Source organism: Oncorhynchus kisutch, unplaced genomic scaffold, assembly GCF_002021735.2.
Source record: "Oncorhynchus kisutch isolate 150728-3 unplaced genomic scaffold, Okis_V2 scaffold3711, whole genome shotgun sequence".
NCBI classification, from domain to species: domain Eukaryota; kingdom Metazoa; phylum Chordata; class Actinopteri; order Salmoniformes; family Salmonidae; genus Oncorhynchus; species Oncorhynchus kisutch.
In genome coordinates, this window is record NW_022265656.1 from 458,359 (window position 1) to 471,055 (window position 12,697).

A 12,697-nucleotide genomic window follows, 5' to 3' on the forward strand; every position below is an offset into this window, starting at 1 on the left:
CTTCCTGAATGCGTCCACAGTCCCTTTATATCAGCCAGCTGAACGTTATCACATGCTACAGAGGATGGTCTATGTTAAGTCAGTCACAAGGTGGATGGACGCACCTCTGGTACTTACCACTGTCATTACTGGTTATATATGGCCTCCAAATATACCCCCACCATTACTGATACACTGGTAAGACTAAAGAAACCTGCAAAAGCAGAGATTGAGGGAGTAACATTTCTCCATATAATGACAATAAATAACCTCTCTGAGCAATGAAAGCATCCCGAGCCACGTCAGACAGAACAGCACATTACACAGCGTTCTGAATGAGACAGACAACATGGTTTTCATCTGGAGTTCAGGAAGATGTGGAGGGGAACAGGGAACTGGGTTTCACCTGCCAGCCAGTCTCTCTCAGCTGGTGGCTAATCTTCTGCTCTCTGCTGTGTTCCTATTGAAGAGGAGGCACTGAGCCAGTCAGTCAGCAAGTGTACAAGGGTACGTCCCAAATGGCACCCTATTCCCTACATAGTGCACTACCTTTGACCAGAGCCGGACTCAGTCAGTCAGGATACAAGGCTCTCTCTCACACAGGGAAGAGAAGAGAGAGGACTCAGTCAGCCAGGATACAAGGCTCTCTCTCACACAGGGAAGAGAAGAGAGAGGACTCTGTGTGACCGTGTCACTCTGATAACACAACAGACAGAGGGTGGTTAAGGGCCTTATGTAACCCGGGCCTCTAGCTATCTCTACATCCCTACATTCTTCTCATCTGATGCTACCCCTCCTCTGAGAGGGTACTCGCTCACTGCTCCCAACAACGTTATTAACTCAGAGGGAGAGAATGGAGAGAGCGAGAGTGAAGAAAAAGAAAGACCAGGTGAGAGGAGAGGATGTTGGGAGACAAGAGAGGAGTAAAACCATGAGGTAAACCCTGACGCTGAGCCAGATGTGTGTGTGTGTGTGTGTGTGTGTGTGTGTTCGGGGCAGGAGGTAGTGTTTCCTCTACTCCAACACATGTGCAGCAGGGTGAGATCATGAATAACATCCTCCACATGGCAGAGAGAGAGGAAACAGGGTCAGTAGGAACATACTGGAGAAAATGTTTTGAAACAGAGCGAGTAGACTAGTCTCAATGGACAAGTTCAGGTACCAGTAGACTAGTCTCAATGGACCAGTAGACTAGTCTCAATGGACCAGTAGACTAGTCTCAATGGACCAGTAGACTAGTCTCAATGGACCAGTAGACTAGTCTCAATGGACCAGTAGACTAGTCTCAATGGACCAGTAGACTAGTCTCAATGGAATGGACCAGTAGACTAGTCTCAATGGACCAGTAGACTAGTCTCAATGGACCAGTAGACTAGTCTCAATGGACCAGTAGACTAGTCTCAATGGACCAGTAGACTAGTCTCAATGGACCAGTAGACTAGTCTCAATGGACCAGTAGACTAGTCTCAATGGACCAGTAGACTAGTCTCAATGGACCAGTAGACTAGTCTCAATGGACCAGTAGACTAGTCTCAATGGACCAGTAGACTAGTCTCAATGGACCAGTAGACTAGTCTCAATGGACCAGTAGACTAGTCTCAATGGACCAGTAGACTAGTCTCAATGGACCAGTAGACTAGTCTCAATGGACCAGTAGACTAGTCTCAATGGACCAGTAGACTAGTCTCAATGGACCAGTAGACTAGTCTCAATGGACCAGTAGACTAGTCTCAATGGACCAGTAGACTAGTCTCAATGGACCAGTAGACTAGTCTCAATGGACCAGTAGACTAGTCTCAATGGACCAGTAGACTAGTCTCAATGGACCAGTTCAGACAGTAGCAGGCCACGTTTCACCTCATTTTGTACCTACTGAACACCACCAGGGTCATATTCATTAGTGCACAGCGTACCAGAACTTTTGGCACCGTAGCAAAACGTCTTGCAACAGAAAAATGAAAAAAAGCTTTTCTCATTGAACAAATTCAGGTCGGTCCCCCTTCGTTTCAGCCTGTTTTGCTTCCGTTTGGTTCCTAGTGAATAGGACCCTAGTGAGAGAGTGTAGAGAAGAGGGATCCGATGTGTGTGTGTGTGTATCTTTGCGCACCATGACTGTGATGCCATCCTTCTCCAGAGGTGTCTTGTCGTAGGTGACCTCACACACCCGCACCACTGTTGTTGCACCATACTGCTTCAGGTCCTGGAAAAGGGAGAGGTAACTTCATTAAAACCATTCATGAGTCGGAGGTTTGACAATGACAGTTGTAATACCAGTTAGATTGATTTGGTAACCGCCCTGTCACATGACACAGCTAGTTACAGTGGTAATACCAATCAGACCGAGTAGGATTACGTTTTCCCTAGATGCTGATCTACCATCAGTTCTGGGTTTTCCCTGAGAGGCTCACACTCTGTTCTTAGAAACAAGTTTTCAGGGTTAGCCAATCACAGATTGTCACCCAATTTAAATATTAATTGTCATGAAATTCCATTCATTGTGACACTTCCATTTTCACCTAACATGAATATTCATGAAGCTTAGCCCTGAGAAGTAATCTGATTTTAGATCAGTTACCTAGGTCACACTTCTAACTCAGCAGGATTAGACGACCGAGAGCCAGAACAGTCTGGAAGATTCCTCTCTGTCTCACCTCGATGAAGGTGATAAGAGTGGTGTTAGTGGTGTTGTGTGGAAGGTTCTTCTCTGTCTCACCTCGATGAAGGTGTCGAGGGTGGCGTTGGTGGGGTTGTGTGTGATGAGGAACCTCATGTTCTTGTAGGAGACCTCGACGGGGGGAGCCGGACGGTTCATTCTGGACACACTGAGGATCCCACTCTCAGGAGAAGACGCCACGACGTCGACCCAGACCCAGGGGCCCACACCCACCCTGACAGAGGAGCACCCAGCCCACCAGCTACACTACACTGTCCTGACACAGCAGGCAGGAAGCCAGGCAGGAAGCCAAGAAGGCAGGTCACCCCTGCTAGTCTCTCTGAGGCTGAGGAACAAACCCCAGCAACAACACCCCACCTCAGAAGGACTTTACAAGGTCCTCTCAAGTCTCTCCTGTCCAGGGTGTCTTGGGGTGCTGGGAATAGAGTGGGGGTTGGACAGGGTGAAGAGTAAGGTGCCGGGGGGGTTCGGGGGAGGTGAAGAGGTAGCTGTCCGTTAGCTTACGCTGCCCTTGGCCACCGACACTCACTACCCCATCTGGTGAGTTAGTGGGCCTGCCGTCCGTCGGTCAGTCTACAGTCAGAGTGGGGGTGTCTGGGTCTGGGTGGAGAGGGCGACCTGGCTGTGGGCATTCAGGGGTGGGAGGTGCAGCAGGGCAACAGGGCCATCCTCCCCCCGGGGCCTGGGTTCAAGCGCTGAGATGTTGGGCGTGGCAGTAGTCACCGCTCCCCTGCAAGAACTCCATCAACGACTGGCCGGCCTGAGTGCAGCGCTGCAGAGACAGAGGAGAGAGTCAGTGGGACTAACAGTCAAACCACACACACACACAGAGACAGAGGAGAGAGTCAGTGGGACTAACAGTCAAACCACACACACAGAGGAGAGAGTCAGTGGGACTAACAGTCAAACCACACACACACAGAGACAGAGGAGAGAGTCAGTGGGACTAACAGTCAAACCACACACACACAGAGACAGAGGAGAGAGTCAGTGGGACTAACAGTCAAACCACACACACACAGAGACAGAGGAGAGAGTCAGTGGGACTAACAGTCAAACCACACACACACACACACACAAACACACACACACAGAGAGGAGAGAGTCAGTGGGACTAACAGTCAAACCACACACACACACACACACACACACACACACAGAGACAGAGTCAGTGGGACTAACAGTCAAACCACACACACACACACACGAGACAGAGGAGAGAGTCAGTGGGACTAACAGTCAAACCACACACACACAGTTAGTTGGGGAGAGAAAGTCTACCTATTCTCCATTATCCCCAGTCAGTCAGTTCAGGACATCATTTCCTGTTTTGATCAAGCTGGGCTGAAGATCATTTGGTAAACTTTTATTCTATCAAACTACACACACAGGGTAAGGAGAGGACACAGACAGATAAAAGACAGGCCTAGACAGGGCCTAAAACTAACTTTTTTGTATAGCAGCCACTGTGGCAGGTAGATACAAAAAGTAATCTACCAGCCAATCAGATTTTTTACCAGTCAAAATCTTAAAAAATGTGCTGCCATAATTACACAAAGAAACAAACAAACTGCCATGCTTAGTAATGTTTCTAAAACAAGAAATGTATTACTAGTAAGAAGTTATTGGTTATATTTCTCAATGTAATTTACTATTCTGTGACCTGAGTATTTTTAACATAAATATCAGACAAAAAATGTTTAGCTGCCCTTTTAAAGGTTACCTTGGTAACAGGGCCACTCAAGTCATCACCTGTGCCTGTGTCACTAGTAGAGAGCCAACGAGGTCTCTTTTTGCTAGCAGTGGGAGGAAACTCAAACATTGAAAAAGTAACCTAGTTTGTGAACAAAACAATGTAAATTAACAAGAAATCACTGTAGGATACTTGAGTAAATTAGACCAACTTTTATGCCTGAGCCCATTGCTTCTAAAAACAAATATTTCCACACTCAAAGCCCCCAGACAGGCAGTGTTGCTGCCTGATATCTGAATCCTAATGTTATAGCTTTCTTTGTGCATTAACAGATACGAAACAAAATGGCATTAATACTTTGAAAACAGCTACTGCAGCTTTTATTTAGCTATAAATCACAACTCACTTGGGCCAATGCTTGACTATTTTTATGAAATACCCACACTGTAGAGCCTGGAGTACCGCCACGCACTAACATAGCTGGTGAATTATACATTCTTACCTGCCAACGGCAAAATCTACCCACGTTCAGCAGGTGGCGGGTGTTAATTTTAGGCCCTGGGCCTAGGTGAGGATAACTGATACCCTAGAACTGCCAATTCCACAAATACCACACACAGCCCCATACGCTAACCCCACACAGCCCCATACGCTAACCCCACACAGCCCCATACGCTAACCCCACACAGCCCCATACGCTAACCCCACACAGCCCCATACGCTAACCCCACACAGCCCCATACGCTAACCCCACACAGCCCCATACGCTAACCCCACACAGCCCCATACGCTAACCCCACACAGCCCCATACGCTAACCCCACACAGCCCCATACGCTAACCGCACACAGCCCCATACGCTAACCGCACACAGCCCCATACGCTAACCCCACACAGCCCCATACGCTAACCGCACACAGCCCCATACGCTAACCCCACACAGCCCCATACGCTAACCCCACACAGCCCCATACGCTAACCGCACACAGCCCCATACGCTAACCCCACACAGCCCCATACGCTAACCCCACACAGCCCCATACGCTAATCGCACACAGCCCCATACGCTAACCGCACACAGCGCCATACGCTAAACATACTGCATACTTCGAGATGGTAGGACACAAATGGAAAACACTGTGCAGTAGGGACACTTCTCCAGTTATTTCTACAGTTATACCACAATTCACAAACTTGATCAGGATGATACTAGTAGTGTTGTTTTACCTGTAGAGACATACTGTAACCTAGTAGTGTTGTCTGTCGTAATGTTATAGGTTGCAGCCTACCGTTTAAATGTAATAAGGATGAGGTTGCAGCCTACCGGTTAAATGTAATAAGGATGAGGTTGCAGCCTAGCGTTTAAATGTAATAAGGATGAGGTTGCAGCCTAGCGTTTAAATGTAATAAGGATGAGGTTGCAGCCTAGCGTTTAAATGTAATAAGGATGAGGTTGCAGCCTAGCGTTTAAATGTAATAAGGATGAGGTTGCAGCCTAGCGTTTAAATGTAATAAGGATGAGGTTGCAGCCTAGCGTTTAACTGTAATAAGGATGAGGTTGCAGCCTAGCGTTTAAATGTAATAAGGATGAGGTTGTAGCCTACCGTTTAAATGTAATAAGGATGAGGTTGCTGCCTAATTGAGGTAACGCGGACACACTGACAGTAATTCGATACAATCTATGGGGGCTTCGGCTTTACAGTTATTACTACACTATCTCCTTGCCAAAATAACTTCCCTCACTACCTCCTAACTGAACACATAGTAGCCAACTGTGAAGTAGAAAATACAACTGTTGAAGTCAACTGTATGTGAAAGTAAAAGTCCAGAGTAAAACTAGCACTTAGAGAAGCCACCGATTGTACTGCTCACCTGAGACAACTTCTTTGACAAGAAAACATCCTCAAATAGACAAGAAGAGAAACAACAAGCAGTCTTCTTTAGATTCCTCCCTCACAGCTATAGCCCAAGAAGCATTTCATTCCTCTGTCACCACCAGGTTGATCAAGCTCATCAAACCCCAGGTCCTCCAAGGAGTCTCTCCAACCTGTTACTCTGCAGAGCTTCCCCTTCACACACTGAGCGTCCATCCACACTGCACACACCCGTGAGAAAGCTTATAGTAATCTAGGCAAATACATCTTCACCACGCCTCTCCTCCTGTGGTCCCTCCCACAGGCTCTCTCTCCTCCTGTGGTCCCTCCCACAGGCTCTCTCTCCTCCTGTGGTCCCTCCCACAGGCTCTCTCTCCTCCTGTGGTCCCTCCCACAGGCTCTCTCTCCTCCTGTGGTCCCTCCCACAGGCTCTCTCTCCTCCTGTGGTCCCTCCCACAGGCTCTCTCTCCTCCTGTGGTCCCTCCCACAGGCTCTCTCCTCCTGTGGTCCCTCCCACAGGCTCTCTCTCCTCCTGTGGTCCCTCCCACAGGCTCTCTCTCCTCCTGTGGTCCCTCCCACAGGCTCTCTCTCCTCCTGTGGTCCCTCCCACAGGCTCTCTCTCTCTCTGCCATCTCTGTTCTGAACCAGTTGAGGCTGCCCAGGTTTGTCATATGACACTGACAGCACTCAACTGTTAATGTCACAAACAAATGCATGTAATGCTCTAGGAGGCACAGAGAGTTGACCCATAAATATAGTGAAGTTGGTTAGGTTATGGGTTGTTCTGACTCCTGGGGGTGACTGTTAAATATAGTGAAGTTGGTTAGGGTTATGGGTTGTTCTGAATCCTGGGGGTGACTGTTAAATATAGTGAAGTTGGTTAGGGTTAACAGTCACCCCCATGAGTCAGAACAACCCATAACCCTAACCAACTTCACTATATTTAACAGTCACCCCCAGGAGTCAGAACAACCCATAAACCTAACCAACTTCACTCTGTTCTCTCCCCTTCCCCTTAACTGCTAGTATACAGAAACATAATGTACCACCATTACTCTGTTCACTCCCCTTCACTGCTAGTATACAGAAACATGTACCACCATGGGACATCTCTTCAGCTGTCAATCAAACCCATAGTGGCGCTAGCTAGCTGACAGAAACCTGTGGCGGCTGAACAAAGGGGCTTGACGGGCTATTTCTGTGTAGCTGCCAGCACGCCAGCCAAGGACTTTAATGGAGCCCACAGGTCAGCCATTCCTATAAGAGCATTAACTGTGGCTCTAGTCCCAAATGGAACCCTACTCCCTATCGGGCCTGGTCAAAGGTCGCGCACTATATAAGGGAATGGGGTGCCATTTGGGACTCAGACAGTGTGACTGTGGGTCAGGTGGGGAATGAAAGGACTACATCTACTGACTGGCTCATAAATAACATCACACATGAGTCAGACTTCTATCTGCAGCAATGAAGCAGTGTTTTTGATGGGCTGTTTCATTGTCATTGCTGCAGAGTGCGTGAGCTGAGCGGTCGGAAATCCCACTCCTCGCTCACGGGCACGCCATGTCCTTTCTAACCGCTCCGCTAGAAAACGCTCCTCGCTCACGGGCGCGCAATGTCCTTTCTACCCGCTCCGCTAGAAAACGCTCCTCGCGCACGGGCGCGCCATGTCCTTTCTACCCGCTCCGCTAGAAAACGCTCCTCGCGCACGGGCGCGCCATGTCCTTTCTAACCGCTCCGCTAGAAAACACTCCTCGCTTACAGGACATTTAAAAAAACGCAGCTCCAAATTCGTTCTATTCATTAATATATATATATTTTTAACCAACACCCATCTATTTGTGACTACATGGACCGACCATTTGCTTTTGAAGTATTGAAACCAAACCATATAATTTGAATGAAAATAATTGAAACATGTAAAAGGTGACTAAGAAGCGCTCTTCATTTGAAAACAGGTCATGTGTCGTATTAAACAGCATAGAAACACTGTAAATAGGCCAGTAGCCAGACAGGTAGCCTAAGACGGAACAACAATGTATTATTTAAGCTATATTATTAGACTATTATCACAAGGCTATAGCCTACAAATAAATCCATTGTGGAGCATTAGTGAGTGTGACACACTAGGCTGGTAGAGAGGCAGGGACAAAGAGCGCTTAGCATTTAAACATTTAGTTGTGTTAAATCATTGTCGTCTAGAAATTGCACATATAGGATGTGACTTAGAATTAAATACAAATTACACAAAGAATGCCTTATAAGGCTCAATCTACAGTGCCTTTGAATTCATTATTTTAAACTGTAGTAAGTACCCAATCATGCATTTATTTAAGGTGATTTTTCAGATTCCACAAGGATTCATTAGTTGTGGACACTACATCACACTCCCTCCACTGCTTGGTCCTCCTCATCTTTGTAAGTCACCTTGGTTTAGCACCTGTGTGTTTCATCATTTTCTTTATGAAAATATTTAGTGAACTCCATGACAGTAGCTAAAGCAAGGGGATACAGCAGCACACAAGTAGGCTACAAATGCATGCTGGGCCAGGCATGTCCTGGGCTGGTGAAGTGAGCGTTACTAGAGCGATATTGGAGCTGGTGAAAGTCCGACGCTCCAGCCGTTGGGAAAGTTGCTCCGTGCTCCAGTTAAATTGGGCAAGCTCCGCCTCTCGCTCCAGCTCCACTCACATACTCTGCATTACCGCTGTTACAACTCCCTGCTCCACCTCTTAACATTTTTATCAGACTTTAGGTGTGTTATTTGTCACGAATAGTCCAGACTGTTGGAGTACAAACAATAGTCCTTGGCTCAGGCTAGCTAGCTACATCACCAGTATACCATGCTCCAGTCCAGGATCAGGCTAGCTAGCTAGCTTCATCACCAGTATACCATGCTCCAGTCCAGGATCAGGCTAGCTAGCTACATCACCAGTATACCATGCTCCAGTCCAGGATCAGGCTAGCTACATCACCAGTATACCATACTCCAGTCCAGGATCAGGCTAGCTACATCACCAGTATACCATGCTCCAGTCCAGGATCAGGCTAGATACATCACCAGTATACCATGCTCCAGTCCAGGATCAGGCTAGATACATCACCAGTATACCATGCTCCAGTCCAAAATCAGGCTAGCTAGCTACATCACCAGTATACCATGCTCCAGTCCAGGATCAGGCTAGCTACATCACCAGTATACCATGCTCCAGTCCAAAATCAGGCTAGCTAGCTACATCACCAGTATACCACGCTCCAGTCCAGGATCAGGCTAGCTAGCTAGCTTCATCACCAGTATACCATGCTCCAGTCCAGGATCAGGCTAGCTAGCTAGCTACATCACCAGTATACCATGCTCCAGTCCAGGATCAGGCTAGCTAGCTACATCACCAGTATACCATGCTCCAGTCCAGGATCAGGCTAGCTACATCACCAGTATACCATGCTCCAGTCCAAAATCAGGCTAGCTAGCTACATCACCAGTATACCATGCTCCAGTCCAGGATCAGGCTAGCAAGCTAGATCACCAGTATACCATGCTCCAGTCCAGGATCACTGTTCCAATAACAGCCTTACTGTAGCCTAGCCAAACACCACTCCTTTATCTAATGTTGTTATGTGTCTATTCCGGTCTCACCTGAACACAGTAGCCTATTATATCTATCAGGGCTGTTGTTGTTCTAAATAGGAGGGAGATTTACAGGGCCTCCTGTGGAGTAAAACCATTTCAGCCTATCAAGAGGTAGGAAGCCCTGCTGAGTAGCTGAAACTGGGCCAAAGGTTGCTTACCAAATAGCACCCTATATCTACTATGACGGGCCCTGGTCAAAAGTAGTGCACTATAAACGGAATAGGGTGTCATTTGGGATGTAGTCCAAGTCTGAGCCTTGCCAGAGGACCAGATATTATGTATGATTACTCATATGGAGTCACACACACACAGACTCACCAGCCCAAACCCCACACACACACACACACTCTCTCACCAGCCCAAACACGAGACCCAAACCTTAGAGACCAGTTAGATGTTTGTAGCAGGGACAGAGCAGCAAGCTGTGGTCCTTCCTCCTTTGAGGAGCAGGTACACAGAGTTTTAAACCCAGAGTGCCGAGCAGCTTCAGGAGATGCAGACCAAACAGACCAGACCTGAATTTGAGGTTTGGGAAGTCAATTCGTTGGTTTGTAAGTCTTCAGCTTCCATTAAAACTAGCACTTGATAACTGACTAAATGAATCAGGATACTATAGACAACAGCAACACATGGCAGACAACAGAACAACAATTCCTCATAGCCTAACTTCTCTCTCTCCACCATGGCTTATCTCTCCACTCTCCTTAATGGCTTCTCACCTGTACACACAGTCTAATCCTTCATACACAGGGCCAGTGTGTTACAAAACTAGACTTTAACAGCTCTGTCTCTGGATAGGCCTAAATATAGTGCCCAGTGATCCCGGAGGAGGGCAATCTGTTTGTTGTTGGCTTTATACTCGGGTTATGAAGTCATGCCGTGGCTCAGTAAAGGATGTAGCTTGGCCAAGCTTATTAGCTACTACATTGACTGTCAACCACAACAAGCTGGGATTAAAAAAACTATTAAGCTTAGCAGTTTGAGGGCTCAAATAGACCTCAGGGTTGACTTCGTAAACACAAGATTTATCATAAAACGCTATTTAGTCCTAGGTATTGTAGGTCCACTACTTTAGAGTCATCGATGCACAGCAGTACCGGGCAGATATCCACAACAACTAGAGGGCACGGCGGTGAGGCTAGACTTCTCCATTGTTGTTGTCACGCAGACTGACTAGATGACTAGTAAACATGTCCACACGGTATCCTAGCAGCCAGGCCACAGAGGCCAGAGCATCATTCTGAGAAATCTTCAGAAGGCTTGGGCTGTCCTCTGAGGACGTTAATTGGATGATTATGTGGCTGGAATGGACGATCACATGACTACACTGGGTAGACAACAGAGATCACAGAGAGCATAACAGGTCAATCAAATGTATATATAAAGCCTTTCTTACATCAGCCGATGTCACAATGTGCTATACAGAAACCCAGACTAAAACCCCAAACAGCAAGCAATGCAGATGGAGAAGCACGGTGGCTAGGAAAAACACCCTAAAAAGGCCAAAACCTAGGAAGAAACCTAGAGAGGAACCAGGCTATGAGGGGTGGCCAGTCCTTTTCTGGCTGTGCCGGGTGGAGATTATAACAGAACATGGCCAAGATGTTCAAACATTCATAGATGACCAGCAGGGTCAATTAATAATAATCACAGGGTGCAACAGGTCAGCACCTCAGGAGTAAATGTCAGTTGGCTTTTCATAGCTGTTCATTCAGAGTTAGAGACATTAGGTGCGTTTAGAGAGAGAGAGAGTCAAACACTGATGACTTGTTGTGAACAACATGAAAGACATTGAGTGACATGATGTTACTGTATTGATACAGCTCATGATGCTATAGGGTACGGACCCCTAGTTCTAATGATCAGTCTCTACATAAATCACCGTGATGAAGGAACTAACTAGGTTTGGGAATTGCCAGGGACCTCACGATCACGATACGGAGGTGCCGATTCTATATGGATTGCGATTCGATACTGAGATTTTATTCAGATTCATGCTCACCATACAGTACCAAGTCAAAAGTTTGGACACACCTACTCATTCAAGTGTTTCTTTATTTTTTACTATTTTCTGCATTGTAGAATTATAGTGAAGACATCAAAACTATTAAATTACACATATGGAATCATGTAGTAACCAAAATATATTTTATATGTGAGATTCTTCAAAGTAGCCACCCTTTGCCTTGACGACAGCTTTGCACTCTCTCGGCATTCTCTCAACCATTTTGATATTCTATTACACACCTAAATGCATACTTTAAAATTATATAATGTGAGCTAAACATACAACAAAAACGCTAGAGGCATCACTACAGACCCTGGTTGGATTCCAGGCTGTGTCACAACTGGCCGTGATTGGGAGTCCCATATGGCGGCGCACAATTGGCCCAGTGTCAATCGGGTTTGGCAAATGATAATTTGTTCTTAACTGACTTGCCTAGTTAAATAAAGGGAAATAAAAAAAAGTTGTGTTACTATATAGGGAATAGGGTCCCCATAGGGCTCTGGTCAAAAGTAGTGCACTATATAGGGAATAGGGTCCCCATAGGTCTCTGGTCAAAAGTTGTGCACTATATAGGGAATAGGGTCCCCATAGGGCTCTGGTCAAAAGTTGTTCACTATATAGGGAATAGGGTCCCCATAGGGCTCTGGTCAAAAGTTGTGCACTATATAGGGAATAGGGTCCCCATAGGGCTCTGGTCAAAAGTTGTGCACTATATAGGGAATAGGGTCCCCATAGGGCTCTGGTCAAAAGTTGTGCACTATATAGGGAATAGGGTCCCCATAGGGCTCTGGTCAAAAGTTGTGCACTATATAGGGAATAGGGTCCCCATAGGTCTCTGGTCA

General features: G+C 46.7%; 1 protein-coding gene across 6 annotated transcripts in view; it reads right to left on the reverse strand.

The window, feature by feature from the left end:
• Nucleotides 1-12,697, reverse strand: part of LOC116352962 (protein tyrosine phosphatase type IVA 3-like) — a 45,270-nt gene that overhangs the window by 12,655 nt on the left and 19,918 nt on the right. For 3 of the 6 annotated variants that reach the window (XM_031820861.1, XM_031820859.1, XM_031820863.1), the window contains exons 2-3: nucleotides 2,693-3,425; nucleotides 2,087-2,179 (exon numbers count right to left, since the gene is read on the reverse strand). In XM_031820861.1, the coding sequence (XP_031676721.1) occupies nucleotides 2,087-2,179; nucleotides 2,693-2,791 (192 nt within the window). In that variant the 5' untranslated portion in view covers nucleotides 2,792-3,425. Of the gene's footprint in view, nucleotides 1-2,086; nucleotides 2,180-2,692; nucleotides 3,426-6,217; nucleotides 6,461-12,697 lie in introns of those variants that run through there. The other 3 variants (XM_031820858.1, XM_031820862.1, XM_031820860.1) reach the window with 3 other exon arrangements.